The sequence below is a fragment of the Typopeltis vanoorti genome, chromosome 5, assembly GCF_054136105.1.
Source record: "Typopeltis vanoorti isolate ZY-2024b chromosome 5, IOZ_Tvanoo_1.0, whole genome shotgun sequence".
Taxonomy (NCBI): Eukaryota; Metazoa; Arthropoda; class Arachnida; order Uropygi; family Thelyphonidae; genus Typopeltis; species Typopeltis vanoorti.
The window spans coordinates 9,383,443-9,409,028 of NC_143553.1; the positions used below are offsets into that span (position 1 = coordinate 9,383,443).

Genomic DNA, 25,586 nt, shown 5'->3' on the forward strand with positions numbered 1-25,586 from the left:
TATCATAATCCACACGAGCAGGGAATCTGATAGACACCTGGAAAGCTGAGATGTGGGAGCTTGTCCTTTGGAGACATTAGGAATGTGGAGATTTTTCTGACAGGTCGAAAAGTCAGACAGATATTTAGTGGTTTCAGCACCTTAGCTATGCGTTCACTAACCTCTTGTACATAGGGGACAGGTATACGTGTAGGTTCTTCTGTGCTTGAAGAGGATGTTGGAGCACGACTACTTAAAGCTCTTTTTATGAAGGACTTCTTATAGCCATTGGATATGAAGGAGGAATTAATATACTGTAATTCTTTTTGTAAAAGTTCTTCTGAAGAACAAAAGGAGTGGGCTCTATGAAGTAGTGTTTTTATAGTACTTGCCTTTTGGCTGGGATGGTGATGTGATTCAGCGTGGATGTACTGGCCTGTATGAGTCTCTTTCCTATAGACTGTGAATTGTAGATAACCATCTGGTTGGCGCAGAATCAAGAGGTCTAGAAAGGCTAACTGCTTATTTGCTTCTACTTCTAGGGTAAAATGGATCCTTGGATGAAGAGCATTAATTTTTGAGAGAAACTGTTGTAGTTCTTCTGAGGTGCCCTTCCATATGGCAAAAATGTCATCCACATATCTGAATCAAATGTTAGGTCTGGGTGTAATGTTGTCAAAGATACGCTGTTCGAAATGCTCCATGAAGTAGTTGGCAATAGCATGAGACATTGGATTACCCATTGCTGTCCCTTCAATTTGTTGGTATAACTGGTTTTTGAAGGAAAAATAACCGGACTTTATTACAAATTCAAATAATTTGACAATGTCTGGAGGAAATTCTTGGTGTAGTAATTCTATGCTGTCCGCCAACGGAACATTCGTAAATAGCAAAATAACATCTAGACTAATCATAATCTCCGAATTGTCTAGATGCAGAGCGGAAATTTTAGAGCCTACTCCTTTTGTTCTTCAGAAGAACTTTTACAAAAAAAATTACAGTATATTAATTCCTCCTTCATATCCAATGGCTATAAGAAGTCCTTCATAAAAAGAGCTTTAAGTAGTTGTGCTCCAGCATCCTCTTCAAGTACAGAAGAACATACAAGTATACCGATCCCCTATGTACAAGAGGTTAGTGAACACACAGCTAAGGTGCTGAAACCACTAAATATCTGTGTGGCTTTTCGACCCATCAGAAAAATCTCCACATTCCTAATGTCTCCAAAGGACAAGATCCTGCATCTCAGGTTTTCAGGTGTCTATCTGATTCCCTGCTCGTGTGGATTATCATATTTTGGACAAACAGGAAGATCGCTCAGGTCCAGTTAGAAGAACACAAGTCGTATATCCAGTACCTTGAACCCAAACAATCTGGAATTGCAGAATGCCATCACCAGACATAGAGTTAAGTGGAACAAGACAAAAGTCATTCACAAAAGTCGGTTCCTAATGGAACGGCTATACAAAGAAACATGTGAAACATTACTTCACTCCCCTAACCTAAACAGATCCAATGGTCTATGTCTTCCCCCCCCTTGTTGGAGATAGTACTTTATAAAGCAGCAAATCTTTCTTAACATATAATTGTATACACATATATATATATTTATTAATATAGGAAGAAAAAATTTTTTTTAAATTATTATAATTGAATAATTAAATAATTATTATTTAATAATTAAATAACTAAATAATTCAGCAAAATAAAAAAATCAGCTAACGCCTTTTTATTCCCGTATATGGGGAGAAGGCGAGGCCATTTAGCCCTATCTAACTTTTGGAGACTGAGTGGGCAGTTCAATCTCCACTGGTACACAATCAGAGATAGATAGCCCAAGGCTATCACTAATTAAGCGGTATACAGTGAAGAGAGACGGCTCAAATGTGCCGCCATCTCGTGGTCCCTAACCCTAACACAATATATTTAATGTCTGAAATGATGTGGGTTCTACCGTCGATTTTCTTGAGTTTATGGGACGAAAAACCCGCTTGCCCATGCCAGAGATCGACTAACTCAGGAACCAGTCGAAAAAAGGCTTAGAAAATTTTTCCTCTAGTCGCCGACTAGACTCGAAACCAAGTCTTCCTTCGTTCGGCCAAGCGCCGTGGTGTGCAAACACCACATCCACTGAGCTACACAGGCATTCTAAATTAATTCTAAATTAATTAACTAAATAATTAAAATAAAATAAATAAATAAATAAAATAAAAATAATTAAATAAATAAAATAAAAATAATTAAATAAATTTAGTAAATTTAACTTAGCTACTTAGGTGGCGCTTTGTGAATATAACAGTTATTGTTTAATTAGCCTTGTACCTGTACTGATGATGCCTGTGATACTGAGGTGAAAATTCTATGAATAAAGAATAATTTACTTGAGTTAATTCCGTTATTATAATAGTTAGTAAAATAACAATATGAGTATGGATGTTCTTTAGGTCGGATTGAATGAATTTCATCACCTAGTATGAGACACCACTGACATTTACTGGAGGTGCCTGAAATGGCTTGAAAATTTTGTCTGGTCTATATAATGTCTCACAAGGAGTGGGACACTATACAGATAAAGGACTTTTTCCTGATATTAAAAAATAAATAAAACTACAAAAAAAATTATTATTATTATTATGGGCAACTCCAAGGAGTCCTCAGACTCATCAAGGGAGGCCCTAAACATCATATCAAGAACTATCCAAAATTTATTTGCATAGTAATATTTATTTGCACAGTATCTATCATACTTTGCTTTGAACTCATTCTCCAAGCAAAAAAACCTAGTTCTAACACCTTTGCTAACTACACTCTTACTCAGTTTCCATGGATGGGCTCCACAGATCTCATACCACCACCAGATCTATTCTGAAAAATTTCCTCTGAATTAATCTCGTAAACACCCTTCAGTAATTTGTATGTCTCTATCATATCACCCCTTTTTCACCTATCAATCAGTTTCTCTAACCCACAAATCTTCAATCTGTTCTTGTAAGGTTCATTCCATAGACCTGCTACCATCTTGGTCACTCGCCTCTGGATCTTCTCTACCTCTTCCTCATCACCAAGAAACCTTGGCGCCCAGGTCTGCACAGTAGTCAAAATAGGATCTTATCAAGGCTCGATAAAGAAGAACAATAACTTGATTGTCTCTGCTCATCAAAGTATTCTTCAGTGACCAAGTGATCTGATGAGCTGCTTTAGCCACTTTTGCTATGTGCCTCCTAAACTTTCACTGCCTATCAACCAACAGTCCCAAGTCTCTGGCTTCGTCAATTTCCGAAAGTATGGTTCCACCAATGTGGTATACTGCTGATAATGTTTTCATTTAAAATGCACAATCTTACACTTTGCCACATTAAACTGACATCCATTCTCCTTTCCCAGTCTGCCAATTTATCCAAATCATCCTGAAAAATTTTGACATCATCTGTATTAACTATTGGTCTACTCAACTTTGCATCATCAGCAAACAACTGAACAGTTTCCCTCAGATCCTTTCCTATATCATTAATGAACAAATTAAACAGTAGTGGTCCAAGAACAGAACCTCGTGGCATGCCACTAGTCACAGGTCTTCTTTTGGACTCTACTCCTAAATAAACTACTCTCTAATATCTCTCCATCAACCACCATCCTATCCATCTCACCAACCTATATCCATCCTAATGTGCTGCAGTTTACTGATTAGAATACCATGTAGTATCTTGTCAAAGGCTTTTACAAAGTCTAGCAGTATCACTGTAAACCCCATTTCCTTCATCAAATAATAAATAAATTACTAATGTACTATAGCTTTACAACCTTTTGAGCCACAAAAAGCTAGATTATAAACATTAAAGAATTATAAAAAAAATATCTCTAATCCAGAGTATTTTAATAATTACATTGTAATACACTATATTATTCCCATAACCATTACAAGAGTATTGATACTGCTTCAGTCACTCAACTCTGGACTTTCTCCAATGTTTCTACATCACAATAAATACATCAGAAATGGGCGAATACTCACCGAGAGAGACAAGTAAAGTGATCAAGGGTGAGGAGCACAAGTGGAATGTTAATGAAAAAATAAAAGTAGGTAGTATAGTAAGTTTGAAACATTGTGAAGCTTTTGAAGATAGTGTTAATTGGGAGGATGAATGTTGAGCAAGAGTAGGTAGCTTGCAGAGAGAGATAGATGTGCTGAAAGCAGAAATGGAGTGTATCAGGAATGAGTTGAGGTGTGAAAGACGAGATTAGGTAACTGGAAACAATGAACGTAAAGCGAATCAGAGCAGGACTGAGAGAGTTATGGGAATGATGGAAGGGGAGAGAATAGAAAGACCAGTAAAAGAGAGGGAATGAGAGAAAAGTGAGACAGTGCTGAAATCAAGGATGGAGAGATGACAGGACTATTGGTAAGTGAGGAACAAAGATGGAAAGTTAGAGGAGAGAGAGAGAGAGAGATGGATGCAGGTAGGTAAGGAAGAAACAGAGGTAAGAGGTGTGATGTTGGTGGTGTACAAGATAGAATGCCAGAGGAGTGTTTGTCTGCAAAAATGACTATGGCAATTAAGAAAGGTGAAAGGGTGGATGAGATTAATGTGATGATGAGCAAAAATGGACTGTAAAAAAAAAAAAAGAAATAAAGATCAGGATTGCAAAGGAAGAACAAATCTGAAGGCCATGGATAACATCTGGGAAAGTAGTGATCTACCTGCAAACCAAACTAAAAGTGCTGTAAACATACATCTTTAGTGGTGTACTGTATGGATCTGAAACATGAGTGATAAATAAGGAATTAAGAAAGAGAATTTTGGCATTTGAAAGAACTTGTTATAGGAAGATTCTAAGAATAAGATGGGTACAGAAAATTATAAATGAAGTGCTCTATTGGAAGATAAACCAAAGAGGAATATAATGCAGAAAATTACAAAACAGAAGCTGCAATTATCGACACATCTGCAGAATGAGTGAGGACCAGAAGATAAAGACATTCATGCCTGGTATTATGGATGGTGTAAACAAAAGAGGTAGACCATACAGAGAATGGATAGACGACATAAAGGACTGGTGTGGAATGGGTGTACAGAAAATATGACACTGTGCACTAGACAAAGAAAGGTGGAAGAGGATAGTGAAGGAGGCATCAGACACCAACAGGCAGTGAACCCATGGTTCATGATGATGATGAGCACAAATGGCATGAGAGGCAGTGTGAATCAGGTGGCAAGAGATCTGAGGTTCATGCTTGAGGTTGTACAGAAGAAGAGTGAGAGAGAGAAGGCAGAGAGTATGTTGCCCAGGTATGATAATATAAAGCTGCTGAGAATAGTATCAATAAAGAGAGGCTTGGAGGGCATTTGAGGACAGAAAGGAACTGTATGTGAGAGACAGCTTGCATTTGAATGAGGAAGGACATAAGCATCTGGAGAGAATGTTGTTCTCTGAACAAGTCAGTGTGTCAATGTAGGGAAACTAGAATTATCAGGGTGAATGGTAGTAGTAGGAGTGGCCTCTTGTGGGAATAAGTGCTTGGGAGAAGGGGAAATACATTGTGCAATGGTGAATCCAGTGGAGTCTGGAGAAGATAATGATAGGTATAGAAACAGTCACAATGCCTTCATTCTTTATACTAATGCCAAGAGTATCTGGAATAAAGGAAATGAATTAGTGGCACTGATAGCATCAGCCTGTCCAATTATTAATATCTCTAAGACATTGTTGATGATAGATGACATACTGGCAGGAATATTAATAGCAGGGTATAGTATTTTTCAATGGGATAAGAAGGGCAAACACAGTGGTGGAGTGCTGCTTATGATAAGTGATGACTAATGTCCTCTCAGAATGGAGAATTTGGAGGACAGTGGCACTAATGGTTTTGAAAGAATATGGTACGAGGTAGAGGTGGGCAGGATAGCATATTTAGTGGGGTGTTGCTATAAGCCAGGGAGCATAGAGGGGAAAGAGCAGGAAATGTGAAGACAGTTAAGCTTGGTGAGTGCAAAAAGAATGATTATTATGGGAGATTTGAACTACAGCAGTATAAATTGCGAAGAGGAAACTGCATGTAGTAGTAGTAGTAAGGGAAGGGAATTTCTGGAATTCTTGAGGAACAAATGTCTTAGACAGCATGTAATAAAATGAACCTTAGGATCAAGAGTTTTAGATTTGGTGACAGCATCAGAGGATCTGATTATAATTGAAATTGCATCCCCCTCCCCCAGTGTGAGAGTGACCATGTGGTTTTGACTTGGAAGATGAATAGACATGCAGGAGTATAAGAGAAAGGAACGTATGTGGAATTGCAAGGCAGATAATTATAATAGTCTTAGATATCAGCTTGGGGCAGTTCCATGAATGAAAGAACTGGAAGGGTGATATATCATCAGTGCTTGGGAGCTTGTGAAGGAATATTTATTATCATCATCATCAAATTCCTGCCATGTACCCTCAAAGGGTATACAGGATTATGCCATGTACCCTCAAAGGATGTGAGGGAATATTTATTGTTCCCTCACAATTTAACAGTGATAGCAAGTTGTATGCTGTGAGTGAAGAGAAAAACACAACTTGGTGTAAAGTGGATGACAATCAATGTCAAATGGGAACTACAGGTAAAAAGAGGTTATGAAAGAGATACAAGGAGAGGAGTAGAGAGCAGATGCATGAAGAATATAAGACTCAGGCCAAGAGAGTGACTAATAAGGTAAGGAAGGCAAAACTGGATATGGGAAGAGATTAGACCTGCGATCCAAAGAAAATCCTAAGGAATTCTTTTGTTATGTGGTCAGTAGGAGGAGAAATGTTTGTGGAAGAATACTGTTGGATAAAAATAGGAATAGAGTGACTGATGCAAAAGACATAGTGGAGATCTTCATTGAGCACTTTATTGGGACATTTCATCCTGGAGAAGTAGGTTTTAATACTAGAGGGATAGGGCAGGTATGGGTTTTAGAAGTGCAAGAAGAGAGTATGTTTCAAAAATACAGAGTACTCTGGATGTCAATAAAGCAATGCAACTGGATGGGATTTTTGTCACAGGATTTGAGAGAATGTGCTAAAGAACTGATAGCTCCGTTGACCTGGCATTTCAATGCAAGTCAGACCATGGGAATAGTGCCCAATGAGTGGAGAGAAGGTAAGATAGTGCCATTGGGTAACGGTGGCAGCAGACTGGAAGTGTGAAACTATAGATCAGTTTATATTTAATAAGTAGTTAAGATTTTGAAGAAATTAGTGAGGAATCACTTACAGCTCTGGAAAGATGAAAGTAATGTTATCTGTGAGAGTCAACATGGAGAGTCAATATGTTAATGAGTGCTCTTGTTTTAGTAATATGATTGCCTTTTATAAAAAAAGTGACAAGAGCAATTAATGAAGTAAAGGCATATTCTACCATTTATTTTTTTTTTAATTTTATAAAGGCATTTGACAGGGTACCACATGATAAGCTGATATTTAAGTTGCAGCACATGAGTATAAATGTTAGGTTAGTGAACTGGATTCAGGATTGGCTATCTGAGAGGTTTCAGTGAGTTGTGTATGAGGAAGCAGAAGATTACAAGTGGGACCTATATTGTTTAACCTTTATATCAATGACATTGTCAGTGGATTGCAGAGGGATATTTAGTTGTTTGCAGATGATGTGAAATTGAAAAGGGTTAATAGTGTGGATGTGGTAGCCCTACAAGAGGATATGAAATTGGAGAGATGGACAAATGAAAGGGGATATTGGTTTAATGCAGCTAAATGTACAGTCTTGAAGTTTGGGATACATTAATGGGAGGTTGCATACTCTGTTGGAGGAATAGTACTGGAGGAAGTGGGGTAGGCAAGTAATCTGGGAGTGATGATTGCTAGAAGCCTGAAACTCAGGGAACATATTGCAAAGGTGGTGAAGGTAACCCAGAGGATTGCTGAAATATAGAGAAGGATGTTGACCTGCTGAGATAAATGAGTCGTTATTCCATTGTATAAAGCCCTGATCAGACCACATCTGGCATTGCCTTCTGCTAGACTCAATTTCATAAACTATTCTTTGATATTTTCCATCAACACCCTCTACTCCAAATCACTGGTTTTACTATTTGTAAAACCAGTGATTTGGAGACTATTTGTGCTCAAATTTGATCCCCAGGATTTGAAGGGATGAATTAACTGTGAAAAGAGTGCAGAGGCAGATAACAAAGATGATATCAAAACTGTACAATGTTAGTTATGAGGATAGGAGGGAATATTGCCTGCAGAGTTTGGTAGACAGAAGAAGAAGAAGAGGCTATATGATTGAGACTTTGAAACTGTTGAGAGGTAGCTACAGGGTTGACACTTGGAAGTTCTTTCATTAGATGGAACAGGGGAAGGAGCGAGGACATGGGGCCATCCCTAGAAGTTGTGAGCAAGAAGGCAAGGAGTGGTTTCTTTGCATGGTGGGTGGTTGAACCATGGAATGCATTGCCTGATAGAGTGGTGAGAGCATGAATGGTCAATTGGTACAAGGAGTGATGTGAAAGATTGTGTTTTCTAGGGTGGACCTCCCATGATGAGTCTTGTGACTCCATGGAGGCCCAAATCATAATAATGATCACAAAATCTAGGTGAGCAAAGAAACCACTCCTTGCCTTCTTGCTCACAACTTCTAGGGATTAGGAAACAATAGTCCATGTGGTCTAACAAATGCTTTATACAGTGGTATTTCCTCATACATACTTGTCAATGTATTTCTTATCATAATTTAAAAAGTGCTGATGGTGGGGGAGGTAACAGAACCAAACTGAATAGTTGAATTACTGAGTTAGCATTTTGCAGGGGTATACCATCGGGTGGTGATATAGCAATGCCAGATGTGACATTGAATCAGTGAGGGTGCTGCCTATACAAAATAAAAAAATAAATAATAATTTTTTTTTCCTAATTAGTAACCAATTTATTAATGAATAAATCTGTAGATTTATTTATTAGTTTATTTATTAATAAAATGGTTACGGATTAGGAAAAAAATAATTATTTTTTTATATTTTGTATAGGCAGCACCCCCACTTAAAATTTCAGCCGCCGCTGCATTGAATGATAGGAGAATAGAGGTTGAAGAAACAGAGGTGCTTAAAATATTGCAGAATCTCAAAATGAACATAGCCATGGGATTAGATGGCATATTGGCCTGTATATTAGGAGAATGTGCCAGGGAATTATCACCTCCTCTGACCAAACTGTTCAATTTCCACCTCATTGGTACTGGGAAGGTACCAATGAGGTGGAAAGAGGGCAAAATAGTCCCATTGCACAAAAAAGTCTCCTAGACAGAAGTTGCAAATTATAGGTCAATCAGCATCTCAGGAGTAGTGGTTAAGGTATTGGAGAAATTGGTTAAAGACAGAATTCAGCACTGAGTGGATAGGAATATGATACACAATGTAGATTTGTGAATGGTAGTCTTGCCTTAGTATTTTGCTTACTTTTTTTATAACAAAGTGAGTGGCATTGGATAAGGAAAGCTACTCAGCTAGACTGTTGCTAGGCTTTGAAAAGGCATTTGACAATGTTTCGCATAGAACTCTGTGGTATAAACTGAAGCAAATGAGGGGATGGGTAAAACCAGTGATTTGGAGTAGAGGGTGTTGATGGAAAATATCAAAGAATAGTTTATGAAATTGAGTCTAGCAGAAGGCAAATGACCAGTGGTATACCACAGAGCTCAGTTATTGGTCCTCTCTTGTTTAATTTGTATATCAACGATATAGGAAATGATCTGACAGGAAGATGAGTCTGTGTAGCTCAGAGGAAGTGGCATTTACACCTTGACTGAAGAAAAAAATAAGATCAATTCTAGTCAATAATAATATGGGTTCTACAGTTAATTTTCTTCAGTTTTATGAGATAAAAATAACTAAGTTTCTGGGAGGGAAAAAAAAACCTCTACAAAACCTACATGTCTGTGCTAGAGATCAACTACCTCAGTAAATGGTTGAAGAAAGGCTTCAACATGTTCAGAGTTACCTGATCTCTGGCACAGGCAAACATCGCTTTTTTCCTCTCAGAAACTCAGGTTTTTCATCCCATAAACTCAACAAAACTGACCGTAGAACCCACACTATTTCAGAGAATAAAAATATATACTTAGGATTAGGGACAATTAGATGGCAGCACTTGTCCACTGGATGTTCTATAATTACTGATAGTCTTGGGCCAGCTCTCTCTTGGCTAGGAGTAGAGACTGAACTGCCCCATCAGTCTCCAAAAGTTAGATAGGGCTAAAACAACCTTGCCTACTTCCACATAGGGGAGTAAAAGATGTTAGCAGATTTTATTTTGTTATATAATATTATATACATATATATATATTTGATTAAAGTTTATAAGGCAGAACACTGGAATAAGTTGATAACATTTATTTACTTAGTAGCATGACATTTCATCTCAATTGTACAGGATTTCTTCAGGTGTAAATAAACAAACTAGTAGACAAAACAGAAGGACTAACAAAGGTGACAACTGTTATGCAGTTATACAGAGGATTCTGCTGTTATTTTTTAAAAAAATATTTCTAATTGTTCCAAATGTTCTGTGTGTTTACGGATTCACATGAACATTCTTGATTGACATCTCAACCGGCCATGACGTCTATAGACGTTCAGCTAAATCTCGATACGATTCTGTAACACCCTTGAATAACATGAATAAGAAGTGTAATTTGGTCTCACTATTTCATCCGCTTCGGCCAGTAGGGAGGTTAATAAAGCTATGATGTATTCAGACAAGTTAATACTTTGGTTTACTGTTTTAAGGATACTTGTGACATAAGACTGAATGATAAATGCACGTAAACACAAGAAAAATATTTAATTAACCAAATATTTCGGTCTGGAAATAGCAGACCATCCTCAGTGGTATTACAAGAACAGTTATAAAAAATACAAGCTAATATATTAACAATAGATTGTTTAAAATAGAACGCGTAATGTATTACTAAGTATGAAACGGAATATTTTGAAGTAGAGACATGATTGAAAAAAAAAAAAAAAATTAATGAGTAATCTTGATTAGACTTTCCCAGATTTTTTATATAGATATACAGTCATTACAATTCAGGTTGGGACGATGGAGCAAGGCCTCCACGCTTTCCGTTATAGGTTTGAACGTTTGTTCAAGGAAAGCGTGGAGGCCTTGCCCCATCGTCCCAACCTGAATCGTAATGACTGTATATCTATATCAAAAATCTGGGAAAGTCTAATCAAGATTACTCATTAAATATCTCCACTTCAAAATATTCCGTTTCATACTTAGTGATATAACATCACACAGCGTGTTCTATTTTAAACGATCTATTGTTAATATTCTAGCTTGTATTTTTTATAACTGTTCTTGTAATACCACTGAGGATGGTCTGCTATTTCCAGACCGAAATATTTGGTTAATTAAATATCTTTCTTGTGTTTACGTGCATTTATCATTAATACTTTGGTTAATATTTAAATGTTTAGGATCTAATGCTATTTCCAAAGATTTCCATATTTTTCTTTCTGTTGTATCATAGCAACGGTGTAATAGTTCTGATTTATCCCATAAAACTTTATGTCTCATTTGCAAAGCCTTGTGGGTCAGCCGAAGCACGTGTGATGACAAAGCTGGGGCTTCATTTCTATATAATATAAATATATTACACACACACACACACACACACACACACACACACACACACACACACACACACAGGGTACATGACAACTGGGCAATGGTCAACTGGACAATAGCCAGGTGGGCGACGGTTAATTGGGCGACCGTCATGTTGGTGACGAAAGTTAAAAATTTTTACACGCTTAGCAGGCATACGATTTGGCAGATTTTTTTTTTTCTTTTGTAAATATTGGTAAAATATATATAAATATAAATATGGTTAAGTCTTATGAGGTATGAGTTATAAGTTATGAACTGTGAGTTATCCTTAGTGGTATTACAAGAATGTGTTATTTCCACATAATTGAAAAAAAAAAAGACTAAAAATAATCCAGACCTCACAACCTAATCTTACCTGCGTGAATTTGCCCCCGATATTCTAATTTTCGATAAATTAGAAAAATATTATTTTTTCGAAGAATTGATCATTCAAAAAACTTACTTTCAAAGAATTTGTGTTCGAAGGGATGGTTAAAAAGAGTGGTCCTAAAATGATTTAGAAATGAAAAAGTATAATCGCACAATATTAAAAGAAAGAAAAAATAACATTTTTTAAATTAATCTATTAATACTATTTTGTAATGAACAAACATAATTACACATGTTACATGACAGAAGATGACAGCACGGTGATAAAAAACACTGACTAGGCATGCAGTCAGAAATACATACTTGAAATAGAAAAAACTATCAAAAGCCTAAAATGTGGAAAGGCAGCTGGAGTAGATGATATTTGACCAGAAATGCTCAAGAATTGAGGTATAAAAGTCTTATATTAGCTGCATAGTTCAGAAGGCCTAGATAGAGGGACGAATTCCAGATGATTGGAGTAGAGCTCTCATAGTACCCATATATAAAAAAGGGAAATAAAACTGAATGTGAGAATTACAGAGGTATTTCATTATTGAGTATTCTTCGTAGGATATATGCAAGAATACTTGAGAAACAGCTGAGAAGAATTGTGGAAGAAAAACTTGGTGAAGAACAAATAGAGGCTGTCAGTATCAGATCTTCACTTTACGACAGATAGTTGAGAAATCATGGGAATATAACAAGGATCTGTATTTGAGTTTTGTAGATCTGGAAAAGACATGACAAGAGAGAAGCTATTTAAAACACTACAATTATATATCATCAATGGGATATTAGATCAAGCAATACTTAGTTTTTATTTGAGTTGTAAGTCAGCAGTTAGAACTGAAGGAAGTATAGGTAGGTGGCTTAATGTTAAATCTGGTGTCACACAAGAATGTACATTATCTCATCTGTTATTCATTATCTATATGAATCACATTATGAAGGAAAGTGGAATTAAACCTGATATCAAAATTGGAGATGTTAATTTCAGCTCTTTGCTTTATGCAGATGCTTTACTTACTTCTAAGTAAATCCGCTACAAGTCTGCAAGATTCCCTGACTAAACTAAATAACTGTTGTAATAGATATGGCACGGAGGTCAGAATTAAAAAGACAAAGACCATGAAAATAGGCAGAAACATTGAAAATATGAACTGCATTGTGAATGGAGAACCTATAGAACAAGTTAAACATCTCAGCTACTTAGGCATGATTTTTAGTGAAGATTGTATTAAATATGGAAATAGACAACAGAATCAACAAAGCAGGTATGGTAGGAAGTCAACTGCATAAATTTATATGGAATAAGAGAGAAATTAGCCAAAACATTATATTAGTTGTGTACAAGCCTGTGCTCAAACCAATTTTACCTTATGGGTCTGAGAGATGGGTTAGAAATAAAACACTTGACCACAGATATGAGAGTCCTGGAAAGATTGGGGGCATGAACAGATGGCATCAATGGCAATATCATATTAAAAACGAGGATATTAGGAAAGAACTTGACATTGTCAACATCCAGGAATGTGTTAGCAGAGCTAATCTCAGGTGGTATGGTCACTTAAACAGAAGGGAGATTAAAGATTAGAAAAACAAGTGTTCTTTGCCAGGAAAAAGACCCAGAGGAAGATCAAGATATAGGTGGATTGATACTACAAAAAGTGGCTTAGAAGACAGAAATATAAGATCTTATAATATTGGAGTCTTGACAGGCAACAGACTAATTTGGAGGAAAATTGTAAATAGGAAGTTAGTAATAGCGTAAATATTTCATGTAGTACTGTCATATCCTGTACACTCTTTGAGGTATATACCAGGAATTTGATGATGATGATGATGATTCTAGTTATATGCAATACCACGTTAATATTCTGTTATATTTTCCTATAGTAATTTATATAACTTTTTTCAAAATATATTTTTCATCATATGGTTGGCTTCATTGTAATGTCTACGTTTGTGCAGATGTTGAAAACCTGTTACTGCTCTTTCATAATCAACATCATATGTTGTTTGAATTTTTTGTAGTCCATTTATAAAAATCCATAAATCTGGATGATTTGTGCTACTGCTAAAGCTCAATTGCAATTTTCGATGACAAGCTTCTGCAAAATTATTGAGTCCTGGTTCTATTATTCCTTAGACCAGTGGTCTTCAAACTTTTTTGATCGCATACCCTCAATTGATTGAAAAAAAACCTATTGTAATAAGTATTATAAAGAGGAAATAAGCCTTGTATCATCATATAATAATTAAAAACACTAGAGATTTTTACACATTATTTTTATTATTAACAGCTTACAAACATATTTATTACAATATTTAATATGAACAATGACCTTGCATTTCTGGTTTGATGGCTTCTGATACTGCGATACGTTGCTTCTTTAAATTATCTGCAATGATTTCTATACGTCTACGAACAGTATTTGTTGATAAAGGAATGCATTTTAGTTTATCTGCATATTCTTTTCCATGGATTATTTCTACCATTTTTATGGCAGTTGGGAGTACAAGTGTTTCCCCCCAAACGTGTGTGGCTTTTGGCCTTTTACAATTAAGAATGTGACCTCAAGAGATGCCTCCAAATATTTATCGTTAATTTTAGTGAATTTTATTAAGTTGTTGGATTGAGGATTATATGTCTCCAAACATCATTCAAAGAATTGTAAAGATTTGTGTTCATGTTCAGGATATTTAGTTTTTAAGTGTCTTACAAATAATGATGGTTTCATACTTCTATTACATAGTGTCTCGTCACACAATACACATGTAGGATGAGGTTCATTGTTGACTATCATCGATGTAAATCCCCATTTCAAGTAGTTTTCTTGATAATTTCGAACTTTCTTGGGCAAGATTTTGTTAAGTTTCAGATTAATGTTTTTATCACTTAATTTGACTGATAACAAACTTGGTTGAATAGAAGAATCAATCCTATCTTTTCCTTGTTGTTTGTCTGATGTAGAAGTACTATCATAATTAACTTCAATTTGCGGTTTCTTTGGAGAAAATTTTTTTAACCATTTATCCATTTTGTAAGGGTTAATTTGTAAAATTTAAATATAATTCATTTACTATTGATAATATCAAACACTTTTAAAAAATGTCAGCAATTTTGATAATATTAATTCACTATTTCTAGTGTAAACGTAAAAGTAAGTACAAAAAGGCATTGGAATTGCACAGAAACAATATATACTAAAAAATCGTTAAACTTACTACTAATAGTCAAATAATTAATACAACTGTGGTGTCATCTGTAGATAGCAGGATAACTATGCAATTTTCCTTCTCTAGTTGGGCTTATCAACACTAGGATGCTCTACAATGGCAATGATAAGAAGTAAGAGATTTATTCCCTAGTTTTAAAAAACATGACAGCTTTGCCACAGACAATTGTGTGCAAGTCCCCCAATGTGCGCTACTCGCAAATTTAAGTTTACAGGATCTTTATAACGTCTTTGTCTACATTAGATATATGTTTAATTGATGAAAGAAAGTAATATTCTTTATCTTTAATTAATTACTTAATTTTTTTCCTATCAATATAAAACTTTTTCTGATGTACCCCCACGTATCGACTCATGTACCCCAGGGGGGTACGCGTACCACACTTTGGAGACCACTGCCTTAGACAACCTATGTATGTGTTCATAAACCATTCTAAAATTGGTTCAAATTCATTGGATAAATGATTCTCAAATCAGAAATAGTGTAAATTATATCTTGTTCTGGAACTAAAGCAAGTGAAGTGATCATTTTTGAATTTAAAGGGAATTGCAAATCAGAACTGTATCTGGTTAAAAGTTTGCATGAAGCTAGATGCTTACAAAGATTTTGTATGAGATGAAAAAAGTAACCATTTATGTCAGCTTGCAGAAATATTATATGTAAAACTTGATTAATGGCAATTTAATAATAAAAATTTATATTTTCGGGATCTAGTAATGGCCACATTTCATGCATCATATAAATAATTTTGTGTATATTTCAAGAGTCTTATTATGTAGTAAACAATATAAAACACAGAAAACAGGCCCTCCATCCTTTCTAGCCAAAATAAGAAAAATTTGAGCAAAAGAGGGGGAGAAAGTAAAAATATGCCATCCATAAATAATTCATTCATTCTTTGGCTCCACATTGCATGACTTTCACGACCAAAAATCAATATTGTCATTATAATATAAACAAAAATATTTATTAAGTAGTTGACCCATTTTTTGCATGGGAAATTCAATATAACTTCTATACAATTTCATAATTCATTCATTTTTTTCAGTCATCTTCCAGGCCCACCTTTCCTAACTGGGTTGTGGGAGCAGCAGCTACAAGAGGAACTTCCAATGGTCATGATCCTCCGCCACCAAGCTCAGTTGTTCTGGTGAAGCTCCTAAATGTGTCCACCCAAGGTTTTGGATATAATCTATCCAGCGAGTCTTTGGCCTCCCACCCTCTGGCTTGGCAAAGAGGGATTGCTGGAGGGAGCCTCTCTTATGGCATCCTGACCAGGTGCCCGTACCAATGTAACTGCGATCTCTCAACACGAAGAAGCAATGGTTGAGTATTGAGGGTTTCCCGAATTGCAGAGCTTCTGACTCTGTCGAGTCTTGTCAGCCCCACATCCCTCGAAGGAACCTCATTTCAGCTGCTTGGATTCCTGTCCGCATTCTTTCGATCATTACCCAACTCTCATGAACATAGGTGAGGATGGTGACATAGACTGTATTGAAGACAGCCAGCTTTGCCTTTTGGCTTAACTCCCACTTCAATACTACCAAACGGCCAAGCACCTGCAATATTGCGCTTGCTGAGCCAATCTGAGTATCTAGCTCTACGTCCCACTTTCCATCACTTATGAATATGGACCCAAGGTATTTAAACTTCTCCACCTGCCTCAGTGGGACTCCACTCACATGTAGAGTGCACTGTGATGGTTGTCTTGAGACTACAAATGTTTCAGTTTTGGCCACACTGATCTTCATTCTGGCTTCTGCTACAAACCTATCCAAGGTCTGCTGGAGGTCATCTGTGGAAGAACTAAGCAGAACTAGGTCATCTGCAAAAAAGCAGACGTCCAATGCTACATCTTCCAATTCTGACACACTCACTGACTCGGCTGTGCCTATCAATCCAGTCCATAAATATTATGAAAAGGAGGGATGGCAGAACACACCCTTGGCAGAGGCCAACGGAGACTGTGAAAGGTTCAGACTTTGTGCTGTTTACCCTGACACAAAACTCCGGGCATTCGTACAGAGACTTGATGGCAGCTAATAGTTGGCCATCCACTACATACTCCTGTACTACTTGCCAAAGTTTACCCAGAGGAACCCAGTCATATGACTTCTCCATGTCCACAAAACATGTGTAGGCATTCTTGGCATACTCCCAAGATTTCTCAAAGACTTGCCTTAAAGTGAAGATTTGGTCAGCTGTGCTTCTACCAGGACGAAAGCCACATTGTTCTTCCTGGAACTTTGACTCAACTATGCTCCTGCACCTTCTTTCCCAGCACCTAGCATATACTTTCCCAGGCAGGCTGAGCAGAGAGATGCCACGATAGTTGCTGCAATCTCTCTGGTCTCCCTTCTTGAAGACTGGTATTATTATGCCTGTCTGCCATTGCTTTGGTGCTCACCCAGATCCAAGCAGCCTGACACACTAGAGTCAGCCAGAGAACCCCGTCTCAATTTAAGGCTTTTTAGCATTTCAGGCCGAATTTCATCATCACGAACAGCCTGCACTGATTTTTGCGATTTTATTGCTAAATGGACCTCTTCTGCTGTGAGACTAGTCATCGCCATGATCTGCACCTCTTGGATGTCCACAACTGCCGGGCCACCTGGATTAAGAAGGCTCTCAAAGTATTCCCTCCATCTATGGAGGATATCCTTCTTAGTTGTTAAAAATGCACCATCAGAGGCCTTAATTGCCCTTGCTGTGCACAATTTCCTCCCTCGAAGGGCGGCGGATGGTCTGCCAGAATACTTTGTTTGCATTTGCATAGGATGAGTCTAATCTTTCTCCAAAGGATTCCCAAGCCTTCTGCTATGCTGTCTTTACTGCCTCAGCAGCAGCTTTTTGTGCCTCAGTGTACCAGAAACGCATCTCAGGTGACCTGACCCTAAGCCATGTTAGGTAGGCCTCCTATTTTGCCCGGACAGCTTTTTGGACCCCTTGGTTCAACCAAGGTGTCCTTTTCTCAATGCCTGTCGCCACGGCAAGCTGCCTTCAGCCACAGCATGAGAGTGCAGAGGCAGTGACAGCAGTTCTGAACAGCTCCCACTCCTCCTCAACATCTGCAGTATGCTTGGGAATATCTTTAAATCTGGAGGAAATGTCATCTGCAAAATTCTTCCTCACAGCCTCATTTTCCAGTGCCTCCCATAGCTGTTTAGGCCTACCAGCGTTGATGGTAGCATCTGGTTTCTGAAGCCGTAGAGTGCAGACCAAGTGAGAACAAGGTGGTGGTCAGTTGACAGTTCTGCCCCTTTCCTCTCCTCAACATCCAGCACTGAGGAAAATAGGTCTGCTGAGACTATAAAAAAGTCAATCAGAGATCTTTGTCCAAGTGTATCCCTGTACCAGGTATACTTATGGAGACTTCTTGGTGCTGAAAGGAGGTATTCATTATGGACAAGCTGTTAGTACAGCAGAAATCCAATAATTTCAACCCATTCGTGTTAAGATCAGGGTCTCCGTTCCTCCCAACCACACCCCTCCATGTCTGGTCATCTGTTCCAACATGTGCAATGAAGTCACCCATTAGCAGGACTGATTCCATGTCTGCCACCCTGTCAAAAGCAGCATCCACTTCCTCTAGGATGGCAGCTATTCTGACTCCAGATTAGGAGCATAGGCTTGCATCACAGCCAAGTCGTGGTTTTTCATCTGGAGCCTTAACACACATAACCGTCCCCCCAATGGGATCGACTCAGCAACAACACAGTCTGACAGTCGGGGACTTGTAAGTATCCCACACCTGGCTGAGCAGACATTGTTGGGCTCACACCAGAGTAATAGAGCTTCCACCCCTCATCCAGGTCAACAGTTCCAGAGCCTCTCCTCTTGGTTGAAGAAAGTCCAACTAAATCTAGTTGGTAGCGCTTGGCTTCCTCGACCAGTTCCTTCTCCTTCCCTGTCAGAGAGAAGATATTCCAGTTGTCAGTGAGTGTGGTGGGTCATTCATTGTGAATAATACTTGCAGTTGACTCCCTGCACTTCCATCTCAGTATGACCTGAGATTACCCAATTTGTCAAACAGATAAAATTGCAACATGACATCCTATCACAATGCCTTTTTGAAACTCAGTTACCATCTTGCAGCCATTTCACACAGTCACTGTTGCACTGACCACAAAGCATCAGATTCCTACAATTTATACCAGCTATAAACACGTGACTCGTTAAGTGTTTGTAGCTGGGATAAACAAACAAAAATGTAACGAGTCGTGCTTGTAGCCAGTACAAACATGAGAGTAACATGGCATGATGCACTTTGTCCATGGGGACATTCTGTTGACTTCTTTCCAAGCAGTGTTTATATATATTCAGTTGTTTGCTGATGATGTTAAACTGGGAAGAGCAATGATAAATGAAGATGATACAGATATCCTGCAGGAAGACTTAAACTAGCAGTATGGCTAAAGGTAGACTGCAGTTTAATATGGTCAAGTGTCACTTAGAACTTTGGGAAGAAGAGATCACAAGCTGTTTGCTACATTGATGAAACTGAACTACAGGAAACTGATGAAACCAGGGACTCAGGGTGTGTAATTGTGGACAGGGAATTGAAGTTTAGAAAACATATTGCAAAAGGTAACCAAAACAGCACATCAGATTACATGGTTGTTGAAGAACACATTAGAGGTTATTGTTATCCCTATATAAAGCTTCAATAAGGCAATATCTACTCCATGCAGTGGACACTCAGATTCCATGGAGAAGAAGAAGAAGAAGAAGTGGTAGTATGGGCTTCAAAACCTATCTGCTAGTTTTTGAAGCCCATAGATTGATGGTCTGTGGGCTTCAAAAACTAGCAGATAGGTGGAAAAGAGGGGACACGATAGAAGCATATAAATTATTAAAGGAGTTTAAAGACTGAGACTGAAGACTTTTTTTCACTTCATGACATTTAGGGTGAGAAGAAGGGATCACTCATGGAAATTGTGTAGCAGTGTCATTAGCAGGAGTATTAGGAGTAGATTTTTTTGCTTGGATGGTGGTGAATGGGTGGAATGGATTGCCAGAGGTGGTGGTGAGTTTAAGGAAAGTATGAAAGGAATTGTATGAATAATGACTAGTGTGTGAATCTCCCACAATTGGCCCTTCAATTCCAGGGGACTGGGTCCTGAGGTATGTGGAAAAATTAAAAGATCTAAAAGAATGATATAGATAGATATTATGCATTTTGATGATGAACTGGAACAGTTTCTACTATTTGTAAAAGAAGATGAAGACAAATTCAATACTGCCACACAAGTATGCCAGGCTGCAAGAGAAATGTTGTCAACTTTTCCAAATGTAGAAATTTTTAGGGCACCGTAATGGCTTAATCTGTCCCTGATGGAGATACCCATATAATAATAATGTGATATGCAATCTTAGCAAAACTTGCAATGTGCACTCTAAACCATCATCAAGAGATCTTGAATCTCATCTACTTCTTGAACAGTTCCATCAATATAGCACACACATCCTCTGCACTCAAAAATGCAACACTTTGCATTTCTTAATATTAAAACTACAAATCTCACTCGTTTGTCTAAAACTAAAAGTCTATTCAAAGTTTCCTGAAAGGAATTAACATTAGCTTTGCTCCTTATAATTCTCTCCAATTGTGCATCATCAGGAAAGAACTGAAGATGCAAAGTCATATGAAATATCGTTAACAAATAAGTAAAGCAGCAAATGCTCAAGAACAAAGCCCTGAGGAAATCACTAGTTACATTCTTTTTGTGAGACACTTCCCCATCATAAACAACTTGCTGGTATCATTCAGAGAGCCATTCACCAAGACATATAACTAATGCATTATCCATTCTCTTCTTCTTCTGCATTTTTTACACGAACCTATCACAAGGCAAGTTATGAAATGTTTTGCAAAGTCCAAGAATATTACTAAATCAAGACGTACCATTTGCAAAGTCATGCTAATGATAGGGCTCTGGAATGTAGGATATGAGGCTAGATTGAGAGAGCACCATTTGCAGTATACTGGATATGAAAGGAGTGATATAATTAAGATATGTAAGTTGTTAAGTTGTTGTTATCAGATTAATATGGAGGGGATTTTTCATAGATAAAACAAGAGACTCTCCCTAGAAACTGTGTAAAGAGGATGTGAACTGGGGACTGAAGAGGAAGTTTTACAGTATGGGAAATGGTTAGTAAGTGAAACGTATGTGTTGTGAATAAGAAACAAGATGAGTTTATGACAAAATTCAATGAATCAGTTTTGTACATCACAACGAGGCCTTCTAGTGATGATGTTCATTTGGTGTGTCTATATGTCTATTAATGTAACCATCACTAGAGTTTTGATGCATCTCATGCTATATCACTTTTCTACAAAATATTTCACACAACATTAACCTGGTTCTTCTGAAGTTATAAATTCCCAGTTATTTACTGAGCACCTCATCATCTGTGCTTTCATTAAATAGTGTCAACAAACAGTCTTTGAGATAAATAACAAAGAGAATGACTAATATCTTTCAACCATTCTTTCATATGTGAAGTTATCATTTATGTATAGTGTGACTTAAGACTATCACACTGAAAACAGAAGGTTGTCTTTCATTTGGTACAACAACAGACATTTCAATTTCTTGAGTATCTTGTCATCAAGTTATGTTTTACACATTACTTTTCTCTTCACTTAAGGTTTGTGACATTATATTATTATTATTATTCGTGACACCTCCAAGGAGTCCGAAGACTCATCGCAGGAGGACACCTACTATACAACACTTCGTCTCCGCTGCTACACCAAAACTCTACTACCAATCACCTACATCAACGCCATCTATGCCCACAACCACCACAGCTAGTATTTTTGTCTGTAAATTGTGTGTGTTCTAAAGGGCCAATTTGTCTGTATGCGGGATGAAAAACCCAAGTTTCCAGAAGAAAAACCCTGCTGCTGCCTCCGTATGAGATCGGCTAACTCACCTTCAATTGAAAAAGTCCATATAAAGATTCCTCCCGTCATGACGAGAATCGAACTTAGGCCTTTTCTAATCGAAGGGTGCAACGTACCGTCATTCTTCCAATTGCACTACAGAGGTGTTATCACTAACTTATCGGCCTTGGACAAGTAAGTAATGAAAGCTGTTTGGCAACAAGCTTTTCCTTCTCAAGAAGAATTCAATGACTATAACAGAAAAAAGAACAACTGAAGAAGCATACTTTCCAAATATTTCAAAATTAAATTTTCAATATTATGAAAAGGGAACTAAAGATGAAATCAACTACTTTTAAAAATTAAATGCATGCTTAATTTTGAAAAAAGGATACATGTATTGGATTTTCCATGCCCAATGCCATCATAGGTGATGAGTTTGGGTTTAAATGATGAAATACAACTTTCAATCTTTCTTCACCCATTATGTTCTCTGCTAAAATAAATAAATTAATAAATAAATAAATTATATATATATATATAAACAAGGGAAAAAGAAGACATCAAAAACACTTAACTGTGTTTGGTGTGTGAGAGTATGTATGTTGGTTCATGTAACCATCACTAGAGTTTTAATGATAATTCCACCCATTTTATGTTAGTACTGTGGGTGGTCTAAGGATTAGAAAACCAGGAATCCTGCCCTAGAGAAAAAATATAGTACATTTTAACTTATGGCTTCCAATAACCAGGCAATGCAATTTATCTATCACCTAAAGACATTCACAAACATTCATGTCAGAGCAAGATTCAATTTAATGCCTGCAGGTTGGATAGGAGAGATACTATCTACTGGTTGATCATGTTGTTGTCTGGAATTATGTGCACAGCAATTTAGGCTATGAAGCAAGATTATTATGTTTGTTTACTGTGCTTTCTTCTGGCTAGAAGGATGCATAGTAAACTTTAAGCCTTAGTAATAAGGCCTAAGTATTTAAGTATAAGAGAAACAATGAAGTTTCTCTAACCACTTTGATGGATAGAGGACATAACAAATACTAGTGAATACAGAACAAGAAAACCTTACAAACCTTACAGAAAATTGGCATCCCTTATCCGCTCCACTAACAACCAACCACTTCCCCTAGACCTACCTGGTGTTTACCAGGTCCCCTGCAGTTGTAAACTGTCTTACTTTGGCCAAACAGGCAGGACAGCGAATATCAGAATTTTGGAACACAAGGACTACATCCGTTTTCATAAATACAGTCATTCTGGGCTTGCGGACCATGCTCTGGATACACGCCACAGAATACAGTGGAAGAAAGCTACAGTGATACACCGTAGCAAATACAAATTTGAAAGACTCTTTATGGAATCAGCCTCAGCCCTAAGAAATTCTCCAAACCTCAACAAATTTGGTTGTACACGACTGCCCCAAATTTGGGAGGCCTACATCAGCAGACCTTCAGCCCAACGGCCAAGAACACCTACTTAGCCCACTAGAGGGCGCCATCAGGACCGTTAGGAGAACAATAGCTTCATCTCTTCATTCCCAGTTTCTGTGTTGTAGTGCCTATGTGCACGTAACTTTTTTTGTAAGTTCCTTTAGAAGATGGTAACGTGACGTTGCCGAAATATCGGAAAATATTTATTCAAGTTTAATTTAATTTATATCCTTAACTACATTGTTCAATTCCTTAAGTGTTTTAATAATGCATAACCAACGTATAAGCCTGTCTATGAGAAAGAACAAGAAAAATAAACAAGATGATCAGAATTTGTTGTTTTAAGGATACTTGCGACATAAGACTGAATGATATAATCACGTAATCACAAGAAAGATATTTATTTAACCAAATATTTCGGTCTGGAAATAGCAGACCATCGTCGGTGGTATTACAAGAACAGTTTAAAAAATATACAAGCTAGAATACTAACAATAGATCGTTGAAATTAGAACATGCCGCGTGATGTTATAGTGATATAACATCACGCGGCATGTTCTAATTTCAACGATCTATTGTTAGTATTCTAGCTTGTATATTTTTTAAACTGTTCTTGTAATACCACCGACGATGGTCTGCTATTTCCAGACCGAAATATTTGGTTAAATAAATATCTTTCTTGTGATTACGTGATTATATCATTCAAGATGATCAGAAATATCAACATGAAATGGAGTCAAGACAGAGAACCATAAAAGACAAAAAGGGTGAAATCTTGATGGATGCAGAAAAAATGAGAGAGGGGGAGAGAAATGGACAATATGCTGCTCAGAATCATATAAAAGTGGTGAACGGGACTTTCCCCACCCTTGGCCAACTTTTTCATGGAGATGTTTGAAGAGAAAGCCTTAAACTCAGCCCCACAAAAACCTACCATATGGCTTCGCTATGTTGATGATGTTTTCGCTATTTGGCCACATGGCCCGGATTCACTCCTCTCCTTCCTAACACACTTGAACAACCAACACCTAGAATCAAATTCACCCTGGAAAAAGAGGAAAACAATAACCTCCCCTTCCTAGACACACTAGTCACCCGCCAACCTGATGGAACCTTGGTTTTCTCAGTTTATAGAAAACCCACCCATACAGGCAGATACATTCACCAACAATCCCCCCCCCCCACAACAATATGGAGTTATTAAAACATTATTCAACAGGGCAAAAATAATCTGTTCTAATGATCAAGCCCTAACCTCTGAACTAAATCACATCCGTGACACTTTCTCAGCCAACGGCTACCCCCTCCAAAAAATACTTAACCCAGTTATCCACAACCCACCACCCCCTCCCCCTCACAAAAAAGATTACTCTAAATCCATCACTATTCCCTACATCAGAGGCACCTCAGAAAAAATCAATAAAATCTTAAAAAAACATGACTTGACCACTTGTTATAGACCACATAGAAAACTGGCATCCCTTATCCGCTCCACCAAAGACCAACCACTTCCCCTAGACCTACCTGGTGTATACCAGGTCCCTTGCAGCTGTAAACTGTCCTACTTTGGCCAAACAGGCAGGACAGCAAATATCAGAATCTCAGAACACAAGGATTACATCCGATTTCACCAGTACAGCCACTCTGGGCTTGCAGACCACGCTCTGGATACTCGCCACAGAATAAGATGGAAGAAAGCCACAGTAATACACCGCAGCAAGTTCAAGTATGAAAGACTATTCATGGAATCAGCCTCAGCCCTTAGGAACATGCCAAACCTCAACAAATTTGGATGCATGAAACTGCCCCAAATTTGGGAAACTTTTATCAGAACAAGAAGATGGCAACGTAACGTTCGCCGAAATATCGGAAAGTGTATATTAAAGTTTATTTAATCTATATTTCCAGTATACGCTGTCAATTCCTTAAATATTAGTTATTATGTCTAACCAGCGTATAAGCCTCTCAACAAGAATCATGATGATATTAACAGAAAGAATAAGGAAACTAATGGAAGA

The 25,586-nt window shown here is 37.5% G+C and overlaps 1 protein-coding gene across 3 annotated transcripts in view; it reads right to left on the reverse strand.

The window, feature by feature from the left end:
- LOC150106220 (phytanoyl-CoA dioxygenase, peroxisomal-like) overlaps positions 1–25,586 on the reverse strand; it is a 237,370-nt gene that overhangs the window by 174,986 nt on the left and 36,798 nt on the right. For 2 of the 3 annotated variants that reach the window (XM_090392244.1, XM_090392242.1), the window contains exon 2: positions 22,516–22,616. In XM_090392244.1, the coding sequence (XP_090248370.1) occupies positions 22,516–22,605 (90 nt within the window). In that variant the 5' untranslated portion in view covers positions 22,606–22,616. The remainder of the gene's footprint in view (positions 1–22,515; positions 22,617–25,586) is intronic. The other variant, XM_090392245.1, reaches the window with a different exon arrangement.